The 26,826-nt window shown below is 39.9% G+C and overlaps 2 protein-coding genes across 8 annotated transcripts in view; one reads left to right on the top strand and one right to left on the bottom strand.

Moving 5' to 3' along the window:
• VEZT (vezatin, adherens junctions transmembrane protein) overlaps nucleotides 1-18,632 on the bottom strand; it is a 34,258-nt gene extending 15,626 nt beyond the window's left edge. For 3 of the 6 annotated variants that reach the window (XR_014502458.1, XR_014502459.1, XM_083401042.1), the window contains exons 1-5: nucleotides 18,469-18,629; nucleotides 8,948-9,082; nucleotides 4,129-4,218; nucleotides 2,534-2,709; nucleotides 718-993 (exon numbers count right to left, since the gene is read on the bottom strand). Coding sequence is in view for 4 of the 6 variants with exons in the window: in XM_083401042.1 (XP_083257168.1) it covers nucleotides 718-993; nucleotides 2,534-2,709; nucleotides 4,129-4,218; nucleotides 8,948-9,082; nucleotides 18,469-18,504 (713 nt within the window). In the remaining 2 variants the exon portion in view is untranslated. Of the gene's footprint in view, nucleotides 1-717; nucleotides 994-2,533; nucleotides 2,710-4,128; nucleotides 4,219-8,947; nucleotides 9,083-11,596; nucleotides 12,124-18,468 lie in introns of those variants that run through there. The other 3 variants (XM_083401044.1, XM_083401045.1, XM_083401043.1) reach the window with 2 other exon arrangements.
• A 70-nt stretch (nucleotides 18,633-18,702) lies between these two features.
• Nucleotides 18,703-26,826, top strand: part of FGD6 (FYVE, RhoGEF and PH domain containing 6) — a 54,904-nt gene continuing 46,780 nt past the window's right edge. For both annotated transcript variants that reach the window (XR_014502457.1, XM_083401032.1), the window contains exon 1: nucleotides 18,703-19,055. Coding sequence is in view for 1 of the 2 variants with exons in the window: in XM_083401032.1 (XP_083257158.1) it covers nucleotides 19,043-19,055 (13 nt within the window). In the remaining variant the exon portion in view is untranslated. The remainder of the gene's footprint in view (nucleotides 19,056-26,826) is intronic.

Here is a 26,826-nt window from a genome sequence, read left to right as displayed (position 1 = left end):
AATTACATGTCATTCAGGGAAAAAAAATATTGTAACAAAATATGGTTTTGAATAATGCAAAATCCAAATGAAATCTTAATACAAATGAATCTTAAATGTGAAACATTTTAATATTTGTGAAGTGAAAATTGGTCCCAAAAAGAAGTGTGCACTTTTTGAATTTGGTATATTTGCAACCAAAGCATATGAAAATTTAGGAATGAATCTCTTGAGGAAAGTTTATAGCAGGCACTTGGAAAAAGTTAAAAGCTGCTTCATCAGGATTGGGGTTTTTTTTAGGCGAGACACACATCTAATGTTTGTTTTGCATGTAGATTTGGCTTCCTTCAGCTCCCAAGTACAAAAAGTTGTTTCTTATGAGTTAATTGACCTTTTTCTTCTTATCAGACTACAGGAAGAATACAACCAACCAGCTGTGAAGCTCTTCAATGTGTGTGTCTTTTGCAGGTACTTTTTACTGAAACGCTTAACGCGGAGGTTGCTGAAAAATTGTGCCAAACATATCAAAACCCACTTCATTCCCATGCATAACCTTGTTATCTCTTTCCCATGAATCAGCTTGATTTGGGTACCAGCGACTCGAGCTTCATGACAAATATGTTATGTGAATAAGTGAAACATCTTAGATTTAGACATTTTAAAGGAAAGGTTTATTCACTCCTGGTTAAACAGGGATGACTGAACCAAATAATAAAATAGCCTAAAAATCAGACTCACAGAGTAAATCCTCTGGAAATGACTTCAGTTTCTTGAATGAGCCGTAGAGATTTTCTCACAAGGTTAGTGAAGGCTCGGCAATTAGTCACCATATCTTCTAGCTGGAGTTGGCATTTTCTTAGAGACATTTGCAGCTTGGCTGTGTTCAGTGTGTCCAAACCTCGTATGCACATGTAAACCAACAAGCCTACTCCCCCCACCAATCCAAGAGATCCATTCCATGAAGAAGGAAGAATAATCAGCGTGCTGATGAAGGCAAATAGTAATGAGATATCCCTGCAAAACAAAATAGCCAGTATAAGCCACATCTTGCTTTTTTGCAGCTTGCCCAGATTCTGGGCATGCCAGGTGTTGCCCAGCTTTCATTAAAAACAAAGAACAGCAATGAAAAGTATGATTGTCATATGAAGGAAACCATAATATCAATAGGTATGGAACTATACAGAGTCCTAACTCAATTTTCTGGAGATGGATCTTTATGTTTTAAAGTGTCTTTAAGAAAGTATTTTTGCTCCCCTGAAACATAAGTAAAAGCTGTCAATATAAGTTAATCAAGAAACCCAGTATCTTAGTATAGCTTTCTCTGCCTTAAAAACAAATGGTAGCAGTAAAAACAGGAATCATGCTATTTCTAATTTAGGTATTATTTTGTGTGAAATGTATGTCCTTGATTTCTTTTAAAACCTTTTTTCAAAAATTACCCTGCTAATACCAATATAGTAGGACAGCAGAAGGGGGACATATTTCTTCAGGGAACCAAATGAGGATCTATTGACAGTTTTGTTTTTCAAGTTTCTGATTCATTTAATCTGACCATTACAGTCCAAAAGTGCACGCTTGGTTTCCTTTAAAGCAGAATATGGAAGGCCTTTTTGTGGCATCATTTCAAATGGCTTGGTCATTATTTTTCTTAAAACCATATATGCTCAACAGCAAAGCTTCTCTCACTTGTTTTTGTCACATTTGCAGAATTGTTGCAAAATACAAGTCTCTGCAGGGACACTAAAACATTCACCATGAATAAGTCTAGTTCCCTTCTTGCATGTTATAAACTGTGACAAATTTGCATTCTCTTACCAAATGCTACTTCTTGAAACATTGGTCATTACAACATTATTATGTGTGCAACCCATGTAATCTAAAGAACGGACCAGAAGAACCAACAGAATTGCCTAAAATGAACCAGAGACATAATATTTATGCAGTATATATTCTACATCCAGGCTTGTATAGTGAGCCTCTCCCAAGACGAGAAAAAAAGATTTTAATCAAATGATGCAAAATCCAAAGAACCTGAATTTGTGTGGAAACAGCACACTCTTTCCATTAGCCTCAAATAAACATATCGGGGAGGTGGGTGGGGGAGAGTATGTTAAAGTAGCCCAGAACACAGGCCCACAAAATAGAAAGCTCACTAAGAAAAATGGACTTATCAATTGCCAGAGCTGTAAAAATCAATGCAAGAGATAGGGTAATAAACTGCTAAGAAGGGAATATCACATGCACACTTGTGGCTAACCATCTTCAAAATTTCACACCTAAGAAAATATGCTCCTGCTGTACACTGAACAAATTAATGCAAAGCAAAGAATACACAAAGGTGAAGTCAATTCTAAATCCATGGGATAGAAGCTTGAATAATAAGAACCAGAAAGAAAGAAAGAAAAAGAAAGAAAGAAAGAAAGAAAGAAAGAAAGAAAGAAAGAGAAAGAAAGAAAGAAAGCCAATTCCTGTTCTCTAAGAGGTTATATATGTGAAGAGCAAGATACTTCCTCCAACAGAGTTTGTAATCTATGCAGATAGCCCAAGGCAATACCAAATATTAGGAGTTGCTAGGGAGCGTAGCGTTGGAAGATGTCCATGTTCCTGTTGCTTGGGCTGCCCTGCAGACAGGATACTGGGGTCAAGTAGCTCAATCAGTTCAACATCCTCCTGCAGCAGAACTTCCTGTTGCAGGATGGTGCAGAGAGCCTCCGAGCGAAAACCAACATCCTTAATTTGAGAAAAAACAGCACTTTTACATACACAAGCATTTGTCAAATAAGATATTCCCCCCCCTATCACCATGCAATATATAAAACAAGGATGGCCAATTCCTACTTTAGGAGTCTGAACCACCACCACCCGGCAAATGCCTCCCCTAAGACCCCACTGATTTTGGTTGCAGAGTGAGGCAAAAGGCAGGCAGGGGACAGGATTCAACTAGACACAGAGCTGAGGTGGGTAGAGCCCAGTGCCCCTGATAAGGAAGCAAGCTACCCCTCTGCAGTCATCCAATTGATCATTTGGTTGGACGGGATGATAACTTTCCCTCCTCAACTTATGTGCATGCATCCATTGAGGTGAAGGAAATTTGCGCCTGTGATAGAACGTGTCTATGAGATAGCCATATCCATCATTGGCTTGCAGCCCCTGGAAGATGTGCCAAGAGGAATGTGGCCCTCAGAACAAAAAGGGGGCCACCAACACTGATGTAAAGCATTCTGTGGTTGCTGTTGTTATTGCTAATATAGCACCATAGGTCTGCATAGTTCTTTACTGAACAGAAGACAGATTCCTGCCACAAAGATCTTAACATTCAACATGGGAAACAACAGAAGAGAGAAGTGGAGGCAAGGTTAATGGGAAAGCAATATATGGTTGTTTCAGTTGCACATGATTCGGCTTAGTTTCAGGTTGTGTCAGATCAACTACAACAGCATTTGTACCCTGCCCATTAGGGTATGGGAACTAGGAGGAGCATGCCAAAGACTTCTTAGTTCTATGGAAAGTCTCAAGAATGGTCATGTGACTGCTTATTACTGCTAAGATCACTTCTGCTATATGAATAGTTTGCTGAAATGAACACACACAACCATAAATTGAGATGCTGTGAAATACAAAGCACATAGTAATAACATAACTTCAGTCAACAATAAGCCCTGAAGTTAGATGGATTTGTAAATTAAACTTGGCCATGCAGGTGAACAACAATACAAGTCAGAAGCCACTAACAGAGACAGAACCTTTCAAAAGCAATTCTCAAATTAAAGGAGACCTAGAACTCTTCGTTAAAGCACTCTAAAGCTGAAAACAGCATTTTTAAATTACAAAGTTTGTGAACAAAATCACAAAACAAGATTTTGACGGCGTAGGTAATTTTAACTAGGGTTGGGAAGCAAGAGATGTGTGCTTCTACCAGGCTACAAAAATGATTAAGCAATAATTTATAAAACATCAGAACATATGCAAAGCTTGAGCTTTGGTCTCCTCCTCTTTTATGCAGATTTGAACATTAAACACTTTGCCATACTTTGCTATGTCATGTAGAGAACAAGCTATTGGCTTAGCTAAAAAAAAAGGTAGAAGAAATTTATTTATCTGGGAATTAAATAAAGCTTGTTGAGGGAAAATTGCAGAGTTGCAGCTTACCAACTGGTGAAGTAGTTCATCTTTTTTCTTATATGGTAAAAAAGAAAGCCAGCTTTTAAATTTCTCAGCTAAGTTTGACAGGACGTCTTTCTATTAAAAAACAACAACAATACAGTAGTAATAAATATAATAATTATCATAAAAACTGCCTTCATTTATCCCACTGGTCTAGTCATATGTGAAGATGATGTCTGTTAAGTAGCTTAAGCCTACAAATAACACAGGTCATTGTACCAAGAGTCAAATACACCAGCACACCAGTGCTTATAATGTTCTGGCCAACATCACAATTAAGTCACCGAAAAAGGACAAGGAATAGAGAATATGATGGGGAACTGTTTCATGTTGAAATAACTGTGTACACAAATGTACTGAGGGCAGCAAGAACTATTTTTTTAAAAAAATGCATAAATTATTTGAACACAATTGCTCCTTAGCAAGAGGCAGGCTATAAATGCATGCTTTGTTAGATGCATATTGACAATCTCCAGCTTTCCTGCAAACATCATCACAATATTCATTACAACAAAAATCCTATACAATTCATTTCAATAAAAAACAAAATATGTTTTGATACAAAAGTTTTCAACAGTTGCCTAATGAAATGGCCTATTAGGGTTCTATTATATAAGTATTTGTATATATGGTTAGTTACTTTGGGAATAAAAAACTGGAATATTCACTTTGTTTTTTTGGCCAAGTGAATTTTCATTAAAGAGGATTTTTGCTTTCATTGAGCATCACACTGTTCATTACTCAACATGGAATCATTTTAATCAGCAACACTTGAGATGAAAATGATTATTACAAAATACGATTTTTTGTAATGAGCTATTTTTAGTATATGTAGAGTAGTCATCAGCAATACTAGAGGATGAAAAGGAAGTAGCCTGCTGAGTTTCCTGGTAAATATAAGAACTACTGTTCATTTCTAATTTTAGTGTTTCTAGGCCTCTAATTCACAGCTAAATATATATTTAGAGTATGCTAAATATATATTTCATTTCAACCCATTACAAAAGGAAGGTCTAAAATGATGATTTTGAATTGCAAAAATGTAGGAAATATAGAATCATAGAATCTTAGAGTTGGGAGGGACCCAAGGGTCATCTAGTCCAACCCCCGGCAATGCAGGAATCTCAGCTAAAGCATCCATGACAGAGTAGTCATCCAACCGCTACTTAAAAACCTCCAAGGAAGGAGAGTCCACTACCTCTTGTGGGAGTCTGTTCCACTGCCAAACAGCTCTCACTGTCAGAAAGTTTTTCTGAATGTTTAGTTGGAATCTCCTTTCTTGTAACTTGAAGGCATTGCCTCGAGTCCTACCCTCCAAGCATGCTCCCTCTTCCATGTGACAGCCCTTAGGATATTTGACTATGGCTATCATATCTCCTCTCAGGCTAAACACACCCAGCTCCTTCAAGCGCTCCTTGTAAGGCTTAGTTTCCAGGCCCTTGGTCATCTTGGTTGCCCTCCTCTATTTGAAAGGTTTCTCTTGGATTTAAAACCACAAGCTACAATTCTGCCAAAAAATGGAGCCAGAACTGCAATTATCATCTACAGATAATTGTGGGTGGGTGTGATGGGTTTCCCCCCTTGTTTTTATTATGTATTTTGCGTTTTTATCTTGATTTTTTATACTGTGAATTGCCCTGAGATCTACATATGAAGGGTAATAATAATAATAATAATAATAATAATAATAGAAGTGGTTATATTGAACAGTAAAGTTTAAACCAAGCCATTTCCCACAATCACATGCAAATGAGGGCAGAAAATAAAGAATCCAAGTTCCTCAATTCCAGCAGAGGTCCCCAATTACAAAGGTGTTCTCTTTATGCAAGCGCTAGGTTTTTATATAAGCAAGACACAAGTTTCTGAAATACATGCCTGCAAGGTTCAGGCATCTGCAGGTGAGGACAGAAGAAACAGTATACAACCTTCTGACTGCCAATTCTCCCTCCACATGCCTCCCCCAGGTCATCTCCGCCTCACCTTCGCAGAGACAAACAAGACTTCTAGTCTCTGAGCCCAGCTGGGGAGGGGTGGGGAAACAGTTGAAAAACTGGCCATTATGCATTTGTAGGGTAAAATTAGATCTGGATGAAGAGTTGAACAGCCCACCAAGGACTTCTGCATTAGCATACTGTAGGAAGCATGGGATAGGGAACATAATGTATAGTTCTGCCATTAGTACAATGCTGACAATGAATCAGTGTTGTTCAGCAGATTTACTGCAGAGTGGTAGAAAAATCTCAGAAGCAGAAGTAAAAGAACTAAAATAGACACTAAGAACTTTTATTTTTGGTCTCATTGTGGACTCATTATGTTGGACTCATTGATCTGGTTTGTAAGACATGTTAAACCATAGTTTTAAATAAATGATGGATTAATGCAGCCCTCCAGATCTTGCTGGACCACTTCCACCATCTCTGACCACTAAGTTTGCTGGCTGGGGCTGATGGGAGTCCAGCAACACCTGGAGGGCCACAGGTTCCCTATCCCTGGCTTAGTGTGAATGAGCTGCATGTCGATGCATGCTATTGAAATTGCAAGTGCTTCACCCTTAGTCCTGCTGCAGCTACACCTAGGAGGTTTGCTACGATTTACTGTTTGGGGAAAACAAACCACCAGCCTGGCTTTGGATATAATGGCAAAGCAAACTATGGCTTGTTTCCTACACAGTATGGCAGCAGCATGGGAAGAGCAAAGCACCTGCAATTTCATGCTGCTCAATCCCATTGAACTATTTTTAACAATTTTAATTATGGTTTACTGTGACGTGAACGAGGCCATTGGCTATTAACAATTCTATTGCATCATGCCATGACCATAGCTGAATAAAAACACCCTGTTTTTCAGAATATGATCATCAAATTTTGCCAACTGGTTTTTCATTTCCTTCCCCTTTGGGACAGTAGAAAAGCCTCTGGCCTGCAGAGTCATAGCCAAGGAAGTCTGCGGAAAAGTCCCTTCCTCCATGATTTCGTTTAGCATATAGATGGATAATGGCCATTAAAAGAACTCGCCGTTATCAAGAACAGACGGGCAGAAATAACTGGGCCAAGCATGCTCCAGCTAGGTGCTAAAGATGAAGAGATGACATAAAAATGGATGAGTTTCCAGCATGTGACCAGTGCTATCCTTATACAAGTTCACTGTGCTTAGCATACATTGCTAGCAAACAATTAATCACACTGCATTTTTGAAACAAAATGAGCAGCAGCATGCAGGTGTTCTCTTCCCTAGCGGGGTTTATTGTCAAAAGTACAGGAGAAACTGCCTGAAAAATGAACACTGATTGCACAGGAAGAACCTTGCACTAAGAAGGTACCTGAATGCTCTGGATGAGGCAGCACCTGCCTGCTCCATCTTTGTCCAAATCGCCAATATGGAGGGGCAATGAGACACAGTGAGAGCTCAGCAGATGATATGGATGAATTGCAAAATGCAGTTCCTCTCTTCCTGTACCCCAAGCCCCTACAAATGAGGCCCCAGCTGACATGGGAAATGGACCTGAACTTCAGGTTCCGTTTTCCATTGATTCCCCCCCCCCCACCACCACCCACGCATTTTTCCTTTTCCTTACAAGGTCACGCAAGCTACTGATTACTAGTTTTAGAAGTTGTGCCGATATTTTATTTAACTTTAGCATTCTTAACTAAGGGTGCAATTCCACACACACATACTTAGAATCAAGTCCCATTGGACTCAAACTTTCTTCTGAGCAGATATACATAGGGTTGCATTGCATGGGAGTCAGGAAACTCAAGATTCTCTGAAACCTATGATTTTTTTAGACACTCAATCTTCATTAAAACACTCACTTCTGAGGAGTCTAGGGTGGATTCCAGGCTTTGATATACCATGTTAAGATTGCTGTGTTCTTCTGAACAAAAGCATGCATGACCATATGCATACTCTACATGCTACTGTACAAGTGACTGATCACTGGCAAATGAGTCCTAGCATGTTCCTTAATCCCCCAGTTAATCAGGAAAAAAGATGCTTCTTCCTCTGCTATAGTGAAACTGGTCAGTGTTCAGCTTTCATTATTATAATTGGATTCTGAGCCAGATCAGAATGAGACATGTTTTTGGAGGGGGAAAGTAATACTGAACAAATTCAACGGTATTTAGGAGATTTATTCAATTAAAAACCTGTGAAATTTGAGTGGTACACTTATTATATGAAATCTAATGCAAACTAAAGGAAAAGGTTAAAATAATGATTTACCATGCTGGGTTAAAGCAAGTTCATCTTGCTTTTTTTTTAATCTTCAATATGCAACAGACATTAAGCTATTAACTATAATCCATATGCATTATATCATCCCCCTCTCCTCTAGGCTGCATGATGTAAAAGAGCAGTGGGTTGGGGGGGGAATTGACAACAGAACACAGTGGATGAATCTGGACCGCTTTTAGGGAACTCAAACTATTTGTATTACAACATTAAATAAGTACAGTAACTGGGACTAAAATAAAGTGATACCATGACTACAGAGTGGGGAGAACGAGTGTAGGATCTTACTGATGTATGTAAGGGGTGGTGGGGAGAAAACCCTGACCATCACCTGACTCCAGCTGCCTCTTAAAAACAACATCTGGACAACTTGCACAAGGGATTGAAAGGCAGGACTAGCTCTGCACAATAATAAACTCTTAATAATAAACAGTGCACAATAATGCACGGTATTCAATACCACTGAAATGCAGACAAAGGATACACATTATGAAGGGAGTCCATTTTTAAATAGAGGCTGGGATTTTCATTTGATAGATTATGTAGCAGTTGAATTACCAAATTGAGTACTTACGTTCTGAATTGCAACTGTAGCCATGTCTTTTTGTCCCTCTTCGAATGTACATTCTTCCGGCTTTTGTACCAATGGTGAGCATACTTCAAAATCAGTATGTCCTACGTCCTGTAAGTACTGATAAAGTGGCGAATTCTAAAATAAGAAATTGAAGGTATAATTAATTGATTTGTTTATATGAAGTATTCTGAGTTCAAGATGCATTCATTATTTTTATTTATAGCCCACCCTTCACTGAATAGTCTCAGGGCAGATGTTAAAAATACCACAATTTAAACAATCAAGGTAACTACAAATTATACTGAAATAAGACTAGTATTCTTGTTTTCCTCCAGCCAAAGTCCAACCAAACTTCCTCATGACATGAAAAAACTTAATTAACCTGTACTGGACCAATTATAAACAGTCTGTTCTACATTATTGTGTGTTAGGGGATTTACTGCTAAGCTTCTAGCTGAGCAAATGTGGTATCATGGAATGTTCACCAACGTTTAAACTACTCAAGGAATGAAGTTGTCAACAGAATACTGGTAGTCAAGTTTCTGCAAGGAAAGAGAAAAGTGCCACACAAGGGCTACTAAAGAGGAGTTATGGGAGGCAGTCTCATAACAAAAAAGGCAAATAGGAAGAAATCCTGGAAAACTGGACAGCTCAGAATCAGGTAAGTCTGACACCAGAGAAGGAGGTTGTTGAAAAAAAGGGGGAAATAACCTGAGGAACAGAAACTTTAGCAACAGTAGCTGGTAAAAACAGATGCCCAAGGAAAATACAAGACGATAAGATAGAGCATTAAAACTTTAAAGTGGCTGGATGCTTTTTAGGCAGGAAGAAGAAACAGGAGAGATGAGCAGGCTGGGAACCTAGCCAAGAATCATGAGAGGTGAAGGAAGTGAGAGCAAACAATAGGCTGAAAAACCCAAGGGAAAAATACAGTAGGTGGTGAAGGCATAGAGCGCTTTAGGAGGCAACTTAGGGGAACAGGAATGGGAGGGAGCAAAACTACACATATGGCTTCAGGACAGAAGATTTCATAGGTTATGTGAAGTAAGAAACAGATAAGCAAAGGAGATGTGAACACCGTTGGTAATCAGATCTAGGAGACAAAGGATTGTTAGGTTTAGAGAACAAGACGAGAGCTGAATTTAACATAAGAATTTGAACTAAATAGCCAATTATTTGGCGACAATGTTCTAGTTAGAAATTAAAACAATGTTTATATTAGTACCAAATAGTTGTGTTTCCAACTACTAAAATGAATCAGACAAATGCTGCTTTGTATTAGTAAGCTTTCACTTTGCTATGGTTACTGTAGTAAGCAAGTAGCTTAAGGTCTTAAGGGAACAGCAAAGGGCCCAACTCCTTTACATATAAGTACAACATTAGGAGCAACAGCTAGGAGGAATCAACTGAACCCAGTCTCCTCCCTGCTGAAGCTATAGTTCAAAGCTCCAACAGCTGAAAGGTCAACTCCTCTAGCCATACCCTACAAGAATGGAAAGAGTCATATACAGCAGTGGGAAATTGGTGGCCTTAATGTGGTTGATCTACAAGCCCATTATCCCTTAACATTGGCTGTGCTGATTCAGGCTGAAGGGAGCTGGAGTCAACATCATCTGGAGGGACACACATTCCCCACTCCTAGGCTAAGAAGTTTCTTCTCAGCCACAGTTTCTCCACACACCCAGTGATGCTAAGTGCTTTTGAACTCAAGCAATGGCAATCTGGTAAGATGAAACACTACTACAGTCTCCTCAAAATGAAATATTCTTCTCCTTTCAAGGCTGTGTCCTGATTGGAAGGAGGGGGGTTTCTCTCAGAAAGCACCAACTGCTCAATATGTGCTACTTGAAGCTTTTATCTCTACAGCTTTCAGGTACATACCTAGCATATATGTATAAAGAACCCTGAAACTAGCCCCTATCTTTCCACTGAACCTGCCTGTACATGGATAGTGTAGTGGTAAGTGAAGTATTAATAAACACAGTGTATCAGGGTGAATGCTGTAAAGAATCTAATTAATAATAATGCATGCCCCAGACCCTTAGCAACTACTTGGCTAATTTTACTGAAAAGATCTAATGTATTTTTACTGAACTGAACTAGATACCACAAAGATTAAAAAAAAATTCAAGACAACAAATAGAGAAGTTTCTGAAAGAAACACCAAAATTTAGAAAGATTTAACTTATCTTTCATCAATTCCCTTGTCATACTATGCATAGCTACCATTGTTTACCCGTTTTAATGAGTGAAATTGAAACTAAGACACAAATTTGAGTAATCATCCAATTCATTACAGTATTTCTAAAATCAAAGCCACACCTCTGTAATTTCTGCTGATGCATTATAAAGGAAATGACTAAGACTTTCTCCATTAGTATCTCTCTGGTTTCCTCCCTCTCCCATCCTATGATATCTCCTCCTTTAGACTAGCAGACCATAATATTCTTGCTTTAAACCACAGCAATTCTAGTATATAATGAACTAGAATATAAACAACAGATGACACTCCCAACAACATCTTGAAACTTCTTTCTCTCTCGAATTTTATCCCTCTCAACTACTAAAGTACAAACTCTGCTAATGCCTAAAACAAAAGTCAGCCAAGTTTATTCTGAGGTGCAGTGATTAGAAGAATAAAAGACTTACAGGCAGTGCATTCCTTGTCTCCTGGAAAATATGATTCCACCTCTTTCTCAGATACACTTCCAGTGCATCTGAGAGAATATTCTCCACCTCCCCATTTCTTTCTACTTGCCTCTCCAGGATGACTGGAGCAGAAAATGAGGAGCATCGGTCAGAAAAACTGCACCTGTGCTCTCACACAGGCGCATTTTCCTAGCATCATCAGAAGCAGCCAGCAGCAACTCACTAAGACTCTGCAATTTCTTCTGTTACTGTATGATAGGAGGAACCGACAATCAGTTGATGGATTTTAAAAGGCTTTTAGGAAGCTACTGCTTAAAAGAAATAATGCACATCAATATTATATAGAATCCTTTGCAAAGACTTGCCAAGCTACTGAATTTAAATGTCTTAGTCATAGTCCCTTGGCTCATAATCATCTTGGCCTGCTTATCATCTAGCCAATTACTCATAAATTGCATCTTGAATGAGAACAAGACAGGGATTCTAGAAAGGTACATTATTTATAAATATAAAAACTATTTCCCCCTATGTAAAGGTTGTACTCCTGCTCCCTTCAGATTCTCACATTTTTCAAATGAAAACCTTCTGTCTTCCAAAATTGCCTCACAGCCAGACTCAATGCTATCAAATTAAAGACAAGGCTTTAAGACCATTTAATTTGATGGATTCCAATTTCTTTCTTGATTTTACTCCATATATGATGACGAACAGTACAGTACATGATTCCTTTAGTATTCCAATAGAATAGTCATTCTAATATTTATGCTTTAACCTTTATATTTGCATTTTCATGTCTAATTGTACACACTGGTTTAAGTTTTGGTTACTGACATTCAGAAGGCTGACATCAAACTGGATCAAGTATTTGCAATGAAAAGGGCAACTTATAAAATAAATAGAAAAAATGTATACAGTATGCTTCTTTTTGGTTAAGCCTATTTAGCCTACTAAAAAGATTTCTGAGCACTGATAGGATTATGTTTCACACCTTAATAGCATAAATCGTTCCCTTGTCCTATACTATTTCAGTTGCATATGGTTTGATGTAGCAGAAGAGTGTATAACACAATTTTCATCCTGTGGATCTACAAAAATGGCTACTTTTAACTTTACAACAATTAGTTTATCATAAAAATGTTTCATTGATTCAGTTAAGACAGAAAAGTGTTCATCTTATTGTATGTCATTCAGAAATTTGCTAGCCACCTTAATATGTCAAATAATTAAGGATTATAAAAATTATGTCTGTCAAAAATTCCCCTGTATTAAAAAAACAACTGCCAAGCTACTCAGCTTCTTTGAGAGCCAGAGTGGTGTAGTGGTTAAGAGCGATAGACTCCTAATCTGGTGAACCGGGTTCCCGTCTCCACTCCTCCACATGCAGCTGCTGGGTGACCTTGGGCTAGTCACACTTCTTTGAAGTCTCTCAGCCCCACTCACCTCACAGAGTGTTTGTTGTGGTGGAGGAAGGGAAAGGAGATTGTTAGCCACTTTGAGACTCCTTCGGGTAGTGATAAAGCAGGATATCAAATCCAAACTCTTCTTCTCTGAAATTCTGGACTAACCAGTTCATTCCAATTTTGATGACTACTACAACTACTACCACTACTACTACTAATTTATACGCTGCACATCTGACTGAGTTGTCCCAGCCACTCTGGGCAGCTTCCAACAAATTAAAGCATCAAACACAGTAAAATATCAAATATCTAAAACTTCAATTAAATGCCATTAGACCAGAATAAAAATTCTTACAGGCAGTAGAAAATATATGAAGGGGGGGACGGACTTGTCCAATATCTTCAAAATCAAACTAAGGAGAATGCAAGAGGCTTTCATTAAAAGTTACTAAAATAGTTGTCATAGCAGCATAAGGAAAAGTTACAGCTAAGTTATTTGAAAGGCCTTGTCCTCTAACTTTTATATCAAGTTTTAGTATTTCAGAGTAACTTGAATATTAGCCCTTTCTTAATGGAAGCAAACAGTTACTAAGTAAATGAGAAGGCATTCAAAATTATGTCATTAATATGAACAACAACAACAAAACACACACACAGGAAAATTATTAGGTATCAAAGTTCACACAAAAGAAGTATAAGGATAATGTAAAGTGTTTTGCCAACCATGTTTCATTCTGGTGCCTCAAGCGTCTCAGTTCCATACTGAATGCTTCATATACGATGAATAACATGAAGGAAAATACAGTACAACTGAGTGTTCATAAACAGTGCTGCTAGTAACAGCACAGGCTTCATGAATAAATTACAAAAAAGATGTGGTTACAGTAAGGAAACCCTTTAAAGCTAATGAGAACCTTTCATAAAAGAATTGCACCAGGTCATTAAGACTGCCATTTTTTTTATTCCACTTGCCAGTTTGCTATTGCAATGGATATGTATTTCAAACTTGAAAAGTATGAAACAGCATGAAGTCAACTGAATATATGGGAATAAGTCACATTTAAAATAGAAAATTATTAGATATTGAATTCACTTCACAGTTTGTAATTTTTTTCAATAACTGCAAGAGCAGTTTGCACTTGCATCTCATCAATAGTTGGGGGCCAGAATTTAGGATCTTATACCAAGGGCTCAATTCAGACATTACAGCTCATCTCCGTGGGCTAGAAACTAGGAACATGCTGCAAGCATATGCATCTTCTTTCCTCATACATGCCAATTTCATTCTCCACTTTCTGGTAACTATGGGTTGCTTCTACACTAGGAATTTAGTGCGGAATCACCCTCTTGCTCGTTCACATTCTACTGGGAGGAAAGTGAAGAGGTCCACATATTATCATCCACTTATGTGGTGTGTTGTTTACAATTCTCCATTTTTCTTACACAGAACGTCTGACTTTTTTGAGATAGTTGGGAAAGTATATTGCTTCTTGGCTTTTTGGCGAAGATAAAGTGTGGAGGGGGTGTGGAATGTAATAATCTCCACAGGTGTAGCATTACACTTCTGTACATTTAAGGGTCATGTTTTTGGCAGTGACATATCAGAGCTGAATACATCACACACATTTACTAACCTTTGCAGTTGATACCATTTTCTAAACATTTAATTTTTAATTGATCTTTTAATTCGAACTAAAATGTTTCTCCAGCTATATCTTTTTAAAATATTAGAAAATAGTGCTGAAATGAAAGATTTTTATGGCGAAATTACAAAATAAAACTAATTTTAAAATCTAGGAAAAATCCCTTTCTAGTCTCTGCTATTTTAGCATCTGCCATCACCCCCCAATTAATACTTCCAATCTTAAAAAAAAATAAAAAATCTTTTGTTTTTTGGCATTGCATAACTAGCATTGGGCAACTGTGCTTAAATGAATAGGTGCTTCATGGTAATTAATTGATTTTTATGTATTTATTTTTTTAAAGGATTGTTTGGATTCAGTTTTCCAACTTGACACTCATTGGACTTTCTGCTTTTCCACCACAGCCAGTTATGTTATGCCCACTGGTGTAGATGAAACAGAGGAATGAGCATCCAGAAAAAAGCCCAGATAGGGTAGAACGTCAACAGCAATTCCACCAGTAGCAATGATTTATTAGTGCAACAAACCACACATTTTGAAACTGCCACAGTTAAACCTAATCAAAGTTTGTTTCTAAATTGAATAGATACACATGTAACTTTCCAGAAAATCTGAAGCTACACCAATTTATCTGGAAGGAAGCCTTATGAAAGTCAGCGAGACTTGCAAATTAATAGATCAGCTATATATATATTACTTTTGGATGATACTCTCAATTTAAAGAGTGTTTTTAAAACTTTTGAAAACAAGCATGCACCTCATTGAAGTACACTAAAGGCTTTTTTTTTACTTCAGTGTTATGTACAGTACATTAGGTCTTCCCCACAAACCACTATCAACCAATGTCTGAACTTAGAAAGCGACATGGCAGTCTAGTACTGCTTGTACTGCACTAGTACAGCATGCAAGTCAACTCTCTGCATCAGATCGTGCAACTTAATTGTGCAATGTATGCATGAATCCCAAAATAATAGAGGGAATAGGTATAATACATAAGGGGCAAATAAATAAATAAAATAATACTCTAGCAAAGATAGAATATGAACTATTCTTTTGCACTTAGATATATCAAACACACTACCAATACAAAAGGATCATGTACTGAGAAACGACAGCATAGAATAACAACTAGCTTGCATGGATACATGGGCATAGCCAAGAGGGTCAGGGGAGGCAGCTGCCCCCCACCGTCAAGTAAAACAATAGAAATACTTAACTAACTGGTTTTCCAACTGAAGTTTCCCCCCTTCCATTAACCTCGTCTAATATCGCTTCTGAAAATGATTACACTTAGAAAACACTTTAATTTAATTATGACTGCAAAAAATGAACCAACTGAAAGAGAAGAAATTAACATGGCTTATTATAATGAGCTTAATAGGCCTGTTAGCAGTCTCTTTGAACATGTAAAAGAACTTCCGGTTCAGGATTTTGCAGGGACAACTAGCTCCTGGACATCTGCTATTTGTTTGGGAAGGGGGTCAAGGAAGCAGTTTGATAGGTTGGAACACAGTTAAAGACAAAATAGTGAAGAGTTTTTGTAGCTAGCTAACAAGGAAGAGGAAAACCTCAAGACCACTGGGCGACTGGGCGTTTGGCTGATCCCCAAGCTCACCATGTATGTTTCTAAGTAAACAGTTTCCAAAGTTCATATTAGGCAATACCTTTATTGGGCCAACTAAAATATAGCAGAAAAACTCAAATAGCACAAAATTACACACACACACACACACACACACACACACACACACTTTTAGTGGTCTCTCCTTATAAGGAAGATGTCCATTTCAAAGCATACTCCAAAAACCTTTTGTTCAGTGCAGCTTCAAGAGGTAAATACTATTTATCCATTACATTTAAACCACAAGGATTTCTAATGTTAGAAACCTCATACACAAAAAACACATGTTACACTATATGCCTATGATGCTAATGAAAGTGTACAAAAGTGCTTTCTTTTATACATTTCAAGAAGCTGGATTCATTTTTTTATTATTATTACAGTTTACTAATCTAACCAATATTATTGAAATAGACAACAGCATTTGCATTGTGCCAGGTCAGCCACAAAAAGGGGAATTAGATCCTACTAGAAGGAATATAAATCTATAAATAAGTTGGCAGTGGTGGGGGAAACAAAGATGCTTTACAGAAAGTGAGATCTATGACCTTTGGATGGGGTGTTTCTTTCTTCCAAAAAAGCCCTTATACTTTAATACTAACACATTGTCTTTAATCAGAAAGAGTACATCTCCACTAGGAGTTTGTGTTAACAAATGGAGGGTCAGTGGTCAGAATTCACTCTGCTATGCCCTTTCCCTCACTGATAGTTCTTGCCTTTATTAAAAGGATCCTCTATTCCTTTGACTGGTAGAGGGGGCCACCACCCTGAATTATAATCTCAAATATTACTGGTGCTCTTTGGCATGCCATATGAATTGGTCCCCCATTGCTGCAGAGGCTTGGAGATCCAGCAAGGTTAAGCCCCACAAGGTGGTGATATGACCGTGACAAGAGAACTAAAGGAAGTTCCTCCACTCTAAGACCACCACCATCCAATTCAATGCAAAAAACCAAATCCAGAGTGTGTCTTGCAGCATGGATAGGAGTCAGAAGTTACTTGGTACAGACTCAAGGTTGGCATGGCAGATATGAAATCCTGATCCACTCCTGACAGCGAAGCCTCAGCATGAATGCCAACCCTAAGACCTTCCCTGCTAGTTCAGGAAGGGAGACTGCTGAGCATCAGGGTGGGTGGTACATCAGTAGAATCCCTATTCTGCCTCAGCCACCTAACTTCAGATATGCACACTTGAACCCAGTGGGCTGCTGGAGAGGACATCTGGTCAGGGAGATGCAATCAGGACAGACCCCTAGATCTTGCCTGCTACTGTACACAGGTTTAAGATGCCAGTTGGCCATTACGTTATATATCTGAGTTACTAACATTGGCTGTACAGAGAAACCCGGTGGGGCAAAACTGAGACAGATTAACCCCACTCCCAGCTTCATCCAGCCAGTTCTCTGCAATAAAATCCAGGTCAGCATGTGCATCTAGGATAGCTGTCATTTGAACCATTCCCCAGCTTGCCATTGAGCAGCAGCATTTACAAACGGGGCGGGGGGGGGGCTGTTACCAAAACTAACCAGGCTATTTGAATTGGGGGAATCTATGGGGGCAACCAGCACCCTGTTGTGGTGCCCCCTCCATCTGCCTCGACAACTCTGACTGATGGGTGCTCCTTGGACAAAAAGGTTATTGAGCTGAAATGGCAAAGAGAACCACGGTCTGGGGGCAGACGGTGCCTTCATCCTCCCCCAAAAGCAGGCTTCGATCTTAGGCACCCTCACCTGGGAGCAAGTGCCATTGAGTGGCTGGTGAAACCCAGCCAGATGGGCGGGGTATGTATGTATGTATGTATGTATGTATAAATAAATTAAATAAATAAATAAATAAATAAATAAATAAATAAATAAAAATAATTGAACTCTACTGGAACTGGCTCCAGGCTGGCAGGCACGGATGGGATTGTGGCGAGATGGCCAGCCCCTTTTGTCTGAGCTGCTGCCCTCCAAGTGCCGTGACTAGGGCTTAAAGGCGACCCTGCCTCCCTCTCAGGGGGGCGGTTTCAAAGACCAGCACCACCTCAGAACCTCCTGACCCCTCTGTGGCAGCCCCCGCTCCCAGCAGAAGGCCCCGCGAGGTACCCCCACCCACCGGGCCGCCCCACCCCGCCCCGCCGCCTGAGGCTGTGAAGGACCCGGGGCGCCGGCTCCTCCGCCTGCGGCCTCCTCAGAAACACCCCCAGATAGGCCGCGCTTTCGCTACCTCAAACACCACTTCGTCGTCGAACTCCGGTGTCATCCTTCTCCGCCATCCGTGCTTCTACCCTCCAGGCACGACGGGAAACCGAGTCCGCCGAGCCCGGGCAGTATATAATCTCCCCGTACGGCTCAACCGCCGGCGTAAGAAAACTACGACTCCCAGCAGCCACCGCGAAGGACGGAGAGGGCGGGGTTGAGAAAGGCAGGCCAGGTAGCGCTCCGCTGATTGGAAACTTATCTTGGAACAGAGATTTTTTTTTTTGGTTCTGCTTTTTTAGCCTGCACTGGCAGCTCTCGGCCTCTAGGGGGCTTTCGTGTTGTAGCTGTGGGAGAAGCCGATACGGAGAGTTGGTCGCTGTCGGGGCTCGTTTCGGTGCGAGTCGCTCTCGCTTCTCCTCGACGGGGATGTTCCGCGGGAGCCGGGGGAACGAGCCGCATTTTTCGGCAGCCGCCGAGACAGAGCAGAGGCCTGTTTTCCTCTCAGCAGGCTCCAGAGGAGCTGCTATGGCTTAGAAAAGAAGGACGCCGGGTTAAGGGGCAGGCAGCAGCGGCAGAGAGGCGCGTGGGAAGGAGGCACCATGAGTTCAGCCGGTGAGTTTCTCGACGGGATGAGCGGAGGAAAGTTGAGAAGAAGTTTCTCTTCATCCGGCGAAGCCAGCTGCGACCGGTCAAGGTGCAGGAAAGACAAGGGGGGAAACACACACACCCAGCAGACACATCGGGGCTACTCAGCCAGACATGGCTGGATACAGACAATGCAAGGAAACTCCCTTTGCCCCCTCTCGCCTCCACTCATTCTCTGCTTCCATTTAAAGGCTTGGTTGGGGGTCGTCTTCTGGGAAACTTCCTCTAGGCTGGAAGTCGAGCTGTCCTTGTTCACAGCCCCCACCCCGATTGTCTTTTGTGTCATGTCCCTTCCCCCCTTAGCTGGAGTGGGAGAAGAGCCCTTACTGGGAAGTTTCTATAGCTCTACTTGAGGCGCCCCCCCCCCCCCGGTTTCTCCCAAGCCCCTCATCAGTTTTTGGCGCCCCCCCCCCCCTTCACGCAACAACGGAGTCCCTTTGGAGAGCTTTCCATTCCGAAATACTCGTCTTGAGGTCTGTACCCTGAGAGAAGTGCATGATCTGGTGCGCTTATTTTTTGGGATTATAACTGCTTTTCCGGTAGTGTCCTGTGAAGTCCGTCTTTGTTTTCTCGTGATTCTAACTACTGGGAGGAAATTAAAAAGCACCAGTTTCCTGCTTGGTATGGTTGGACTCTATCCTCCTTATTTTGTGCCTGCAGATACTCAAGGAAATGATTCATCTTCATTTTTTCCCCCTCTCTCTCCCACCCATCCTTCTTTTTTGGGTGGGTGGGTGTCTTTGTTAGAACCACGAGGTGGTACCCAAAAGAGAAAGATATTCAGCAGAAAACTTAACCCCCCCCCCCCCAAGGACACTTACTGGTTTAATGGGGAGAGGAGGTGTCTCTCATACTTTTCTACACCTAGAAACTCTGCTAGGTGTAGTTGGCCATTGCGTGAGGTACATAGACAGGTCAGGTGACTTTTATTGTGTTGAATGAACATGTGGCAAGCTTTCAAGTTAAATAGAACTCATAATAACCCATAACTTGAGTGCATTTCTGATACTCTGTTGTCTTGTGGTTTTAAATTGATTCAGTTACTAACATTGTGGAGAAGCGATCTGTATGGCTTCAGGCCTAGAGCTCCCACTTTATAAACAAATACTCCTAGGAAGATAGTCTTTTAGTAAACTTTCTTTCAGTTTTTGCTGTGGTGAACAAAAAAGTTGACCCTAGCTACCCCTTCATGATTCAGAAAACAAAGGCATATTTTATTTTATGCCATGACCCCAATTAAGGAAAACAAAGTCAGCTTTGTTTAAAATTATAAAACTGTGGGGAGCTCATGTATGAATGGTTTGCAGGCATTGGTACTGTGTTTTAAAATGGTTTAATTTGTTTGTGTGCATGCATCTGTGGAAACAGGCAATTGGAATTTTTGTGTTGGTGCATGAGGATGCTTCTTAACCATAACGGAATCCTATGAATATCTGCTCAGAATTAAATTCCATTGTATTTAATGGGACTTGCAGAGCAATTCTTACTAGGCAGATATACCAGTGTATTTCCTGTGCAAATTAAGTTGCTCAGAATTAAATTCTATTGTATTTAATAGGACTTGTAGAACAATTCTTACTAGGCAGATATACCAGTGTATTTCCTGTGAAAGTTAAGCTGCATCCATGGGCGTAGCCAGGGGGGGGGGGCAGAGAGGGGCAGCTAAATCAATAAATCAATAAAAAATGCATAACTATCTGAGGTTCTGCCCCCCAACAGAAAGGTCTGCCCCTCCCCCCAAATCCTGGCTACACCCATGGCTGCATCCTAACTCTCTGGTCTGGGTGGGGTCAGGAAGCAGCGTAAACCTTCACTGTCTGCCCTTGTATTCATTCCTTTTGGGGTGAGAGTATACTAACATCCTTCCAGTAGCACCTTAGAGACCAACTAAGTTTGTTATTGGTATGAGCGTTTGTGTGCATGCACACTACTTTGTTTCGACTATGGCAGACCAACACGACTACCTACCTGTAACTATACTAACGTCTGCAGTTTGGGTGGTGTAAGCTACCTGTGGATGGAGCTGGTAAATATGCAGTGTATCTGTTTCTCCCATACTCCACCCACTCCCTACTCTTGACACACCCCTTTTTCTTAGTGTAACTTGGGCTGCCTTAACTTGCACCGGCAGTAAGCAGGCCTTTCCTCAGTTGGAGTAGATAACTCCTAGATAAATAATTTACTTAAGATTCACCACATCCTAACCACTCCCAGTAGGAGTGGGGGGTAGGATTGCACCTGGGTTTTGGAGTGCATGATTACTCTCAGTTAATTGTGTATAGAATACAACCTTCAAGTGTAATCATATATAGGCTTACTTGGAAATAAATCTAATTGACCTCAATAGAGCTTGTGTCTGAGAAGCCATGTGTGCGCAGGAAACATTCTCATCCTGATAACTTCATTGATAACCTTGTTTAGTCAAGTTTTGTGTGGCACTTGGCAAAAATACCAGTAATTTGTATTCTTATCATAAATATGTTTGCCTGGAAGTAAGCTGTAGCAAAATAGGGTGTGTATTGTTTCTTTGTGACATTCTAGCATAACCAAGCAATGGAGCATGAGGTCAGCTGTTCAGATCTAAGCACTCTTTCTTCTCACTTTATACGAATCATTGTAAATGTGTAAAATTAATCCATAATATATTTGTTCATCTTTAATATGCCAAAAGGCTCTGTTTCTGCTATAGCAGACAGCTACCTCTCCACAATAGCATGGTTACTATAGCCTTCATGGCTGCTCCTACACCAGCTTCCCCCAGACTGGTGCCTCCAGGTGTTGTTGAACTCCCAACTCCCACCAGCCCCAACGAGCATGGCCAATGGTAACCATTATTGGGGATAATGGAAACTACAGTCCATAATTTCTGAAAGGCTTGGGGAAGAGTGTCCTACACCAACCTGGGAGCATTTATATCTTCTGCCCAGGTGCTAGAGTGTTTGTGGTGTGTATTAAGTTCATCCAACCTACAAAAGCAACGGATAAACTCCAGGAATGACATGGAAACAGCTGCAGAGCTTGCAGCAGCCATGATACTCTGGATGACATGGAAAGTGACCCAAGTGTACGGTTGTTTGGTTTGTGAATCTTTCTTCAGATCCAGTGCTGAATTTTCATTGACCTATAATGGCTTGCTACTAGGTCTCTACAGCAGTGGAGCACACATGAACACATGACTAGGTATTCTTATCTGTTGCCCTTTTCGTGACACACAGTTTTATTATCTGGGTGAGGTCTGGACTTTGTAGACTGTCATTGGGGTTTTCTAACACACAGCAAAATTCTTGTGTTTCAGGGGTAGAGTGAGCTGTAGTAAAGTAGAATTCTAAGCTTAAGTCTTTGTTTGGAGAATTGTCCTCTTGTGTAAAAATCAATCTTAAATACACATGTTTTACTATAGCAGTCAATATTTATAAGAGCATTATTTTCTTTATGTGGCATTACCAGAATTATTAATGCTAATTCCACCAATACTTATTTCCTTTTCAAGAGTATACTCCCATCTTAATCAAGATCATACAAGTTTAGTCACATATGTTAATCATGGAAGGCATTAATTAGGTTTTTATTTGAACTGATCAACATCATGGAAGGCATTAATTAGGCTTTTATTTGAACTGATCAACATCAGTGCTTGGCATTCCCTAACCTTTTTTCACCTTTAAATGAGAAGTTATTGTATTTCTGGGTATTTTTTAGGGAAGGGTGAGCGTTTGTGAAACAGAGGTACATTATCCATGTTTTTGTTTGCCCATTCTCTAGGGCCTTTTCAACTCTGGCTCCGGTCTGGTGGAACGCTCTGCCTCATGAGACTAGGGCCCTGCAGGATCTAATTTCTTTCCGCAGGGCCTGTAAGAGTTGTTCCGCCTGGCCTTTGGCTTGGAGCCAATTTGATTCCCTCCCTCTCTTAATTTTTTTCTTTTCCTTCTCCTCTTGCGATGAGGCTACATTTTAATATTTTAATGTTTCAATATTTTAATGTTGTATTTTTAATTTTGTTTCTAAGTTGTAATCATTTAACTTGTTTTTATTATTGCTTGTAAGCCGCTCTGAGCCCGGCCTTGGCTGGGGAGGGCGGGGTATAAATAAAAATTATTATCATTATTATTATTATTAGGTTAATAGCTGCTTTATGCCTTCATGAGCAGCATAAATAAGAACACTCTTCATTGAATGGAAAGCGGCAGATAAATCATCCTTATCAGCTCCTTTCATGGAAGTATCAAAAAACAGATATAAGGCATAATGGATACTTACGATGTTTCCTTAATGGGAAGGATTCCATTACTGATTGCGGTCTATGGTCAAATGTAGACATATTTCAGCTTGTCCCATGGTTACTCCTCAGATGTCTGTGGAAGCATTTTGGAGTAATGCCTTAAACCCATTAAGTCTCTGCACTACCTAGCTTTCTTTGCAATTTTATTAATTGGCACATCATTGAGAGCAGAATTATTTTAATGTTTGCATTTTAATTATTTGGCAATATATTGTTTATGTTACCAAAGCTGTAATAGTGCACATGTAACTGACTTGGATAATTTTCTGTTGTTTAGCAGTTACTTTAGGACACCCACCATATTTTTTTGTTCATACTTTGCTAATTGCACTGTCTTCTCAATTAGATCTCATTCCAAGATCAAAATGGCTCATAATCTTGGAGGTGTATTCCTAGTGCTAAAATTAAGTTAATAATTAGAAAATGGTAGTCGGACAGTGACTAATCAAGATGAAAAGGTTTCTGGAAGCAAACAGCATTTACTTTTAAGTATTAAATAATTAGACAGAGAGTTGAATCAATAAATGTTTCAGTATTTGAACCTTTAGGGTTATATCCAACATAGCACTCTGTGAATGTTCTGCAGCACAAGGATTTCTGCTTGTGCAATGGAATGTTATCCACCTCTCAGTGCATGCCCCAGAAATCTGTTCGGCAGATCCCTCCAACTCTCTGGAGCCAGATTTGGGGAGGACACAGGGTATGCACAGGAGGCAGAGGGGGGCCAAAGTCCTGCTGCTCAAATGCTTGCATTGATGGGACACATCCACAGGTTTTTGTTTTTGTAATTGTGATGCAGCCAAAGTTTGTAACTATCTGGTTTAGAACAAAAATTTATTTTGCTTCCAATGCTTGGATTTATAATGGATCTGGCGTCTTACATTTTAGAATGTAAAATGAGATTTGGCACATGTGTTTTGAAAGTTCTTCCTAACCTGTGCTTAGTGGCAAGCAACTAGACAACAATGAGAACATTTTTAGAGGCCCTTTAAAATCAAGCAATATGACAAGAGGCATTCGTGCACATGTGCCATTGTTACCAGTTGGGAGAGAATTCGTGTGGAAACTGAGGTTTGCCCAATAGTTCTCCAGTAAATATTGTAAATGCCAACAGGTTCCAAATTGAATTGAAGGGAGTTTCCTATTACCAGAAATAATTTGGGAATGAAGGACAACAGTGTTACCCGATTACAAAATTGCACTTAGTGAAGTGGATTGTGAAATAAGCAGCAAAATGTATTGCGCTCCACATTTTGTGTGGTAGTGTTACAAAGCTGGTAAAAGCATCTCAATAACCTAGCACAGAAATACTGGTGATATCTTAACCACAAAGAGATGGGAATGGACTCTCCATCCCTCACCTACATTAACTCCCCACCCCACCCCTTTCATTCCCCCTACACTTGTAACCATGGTGCGGCTGTTGCATCTGCACAGATGAATGTTGACCAGGGTTTGCAGGGCTAAACTGGGTTACAGCTAACTAAATGTAACATTGCACCATGAGCAACTGGCATAGCAAGAGAAGGAACATGTGAAGCCAGGGCCTGCTCCTTAAAATTAAAATGAATTGATCAGCAGTGTTATGTTTCCATTGATCTCTTGGAAATGTTTTTGAAACCTTCTAAAGCCTGTCTATTGAATCAGAGACAGAAGCTTTGGTGATGCTTGAGAGAAGGTTAAAAGGGTTCCACAGTGTAAAAAAGCCAGCTAATCCTTGCATGTACATGTTAATTCTGTAGGTACCTAAGACTTTGATAATTCTGAGTTGCCAGTTTCTTTTCAGAGCAGTGTTAGAATGATGTGGACTATTGTTAGCTTTGGGTTTAGTTTAACAATGCATTTTCCAGGATTTGTGATGGTTGGTTTGGGGAGATGCTCAAACCAGGTTTTTTCCTTGCAACTGGATTTGTTTGCATTTTGGGGGTGGCAAAGAGTAGCTTTAACAGTGGAGTAGTCTGAATGAGCCAGTGGAGTTTTCCTAGCAGCTAGACCACTCTGGTAAATATGTCTGCTCTTGAATGAGAGAATTTAAATCTTGAAGAAGGTCATAAAATAGATCTCATAAGTAACATGCACATTATTGGCAAACACTCAGTAGGCTTTCATCTCCTGCATTTCCCCCACTTCATATGTCAAGAGTCCTAGAGTGTGTAGTGGACGTGGTTACATAGAAGCTAAATTTGGCTACGTGACTGAATATTTGTTTAGGTATACAGTGGTACCTTGGGTTAAGTACATAATTCGTTCTGGAGGTCCGTACTTAACCTGAAACCGTTCTTAACCTGAAGCACCACTTTAGCTAATGGGGCCTCCTGCTGTTGCCACACCGCCAGAGCACAATTTCTGTTCTCATCCTGAAGCAAAGTTCTTAACCCAAGGTACTATTTCTGGGTTAGCGGAATCTATAACATGAAGCGTATGTAACCTGAACCGTATGTAACCCGAGGTACCACTGTATAGCCTTTAGTGAAGGTTAAAGTCAAGGTATGAATTAATAGAATCCCATTTATAAACTTGAGTTAGGATGGTTTAGGGCTGGAGAAGTTAGAATAACGAATGTTGGCAGAGCTTCCTCCCACTATGTCAGCTTTGCAGCAGAACCAGTTGAACATCTTAATACCTCATTTTGTAACAGTGTGGCGGTGTAGCTACTGTCCCTGCATATCTGATTGCTGACATAGCAAGGCTAGAAATTAGGCTTTGTGCTTGCTCAATTAATTTGCCAGATATAGTGATTTAGGGACTTGGGATGAGCACTATGATGAAAAAATGTTCAAAGGCTTGTTTGATTCTTTGGTTGACAAAAATGTATCAGGATGAAGATCACATTCCCCCCCCCCCAAGCATATTCAGCAAATATCAGATTAATATGCATTTTTGCTGTGAAATATATGCTCATGTGGCCTTATGTTCTGCAAGCGTAAATGTTCAGGTGCAGGTCCATAAAAAGTGGTGATGTCATTTTAAAAACTACAACGATCTCTGATCTTGTGTGTGTTTTCTTGAAATTAACTCCCACTAAACTCAAGGGACTTGCTCTCAAGTATGTGTGCATAGGATTGCAGCCTTAGGCACATTTGCAAGTGACGTCTACTGAACATAATGTCCTGTCTTCTATGTAAACATGCATAGGATTTGACTGTACATCTATTGTACTAAATTGAAGAGACCACCAAGTAAACATCTTTATGATCAGGCTGGAAGTTGGAGACTATGCCTTGGAAGAAATATAGTTCTGGTGATGCAGTTGCAAAACAAAGTCCTAATTTTGAGCTCTTAATCTGAATGCACTAAACTGCAGTTTTTATTCTGTTTTCGAAAACCAGGAACTCTTCATAGTACCACAGATGAGGGCAATATGCAACAAATAGAAAGTCAACTAGATGAACATTACTCTCTTTCAGTGTTTTTATTTGAAAGGCTAAAAAATTAGATTAGCAGGGTAAGGTGTCCTTT

Source organism: Podarcis tiliguerta (assembly GCF_965153285.1).
Source record: "Podarcis tiliguerta genome assembly, chromosome: 10".
NCBI classification, from domain to species: domain Eukaryota; kingdom Metazoa; phylum Chordata; class Lepidosauria; order Squamata; family Lacertidae; genus Podarcis; species Podarcis tiliguerta.
Note: the sequence above shows the minus strand (reverse complement) of the source record. Positions and strands in the feature narration are given on the sequence as shown.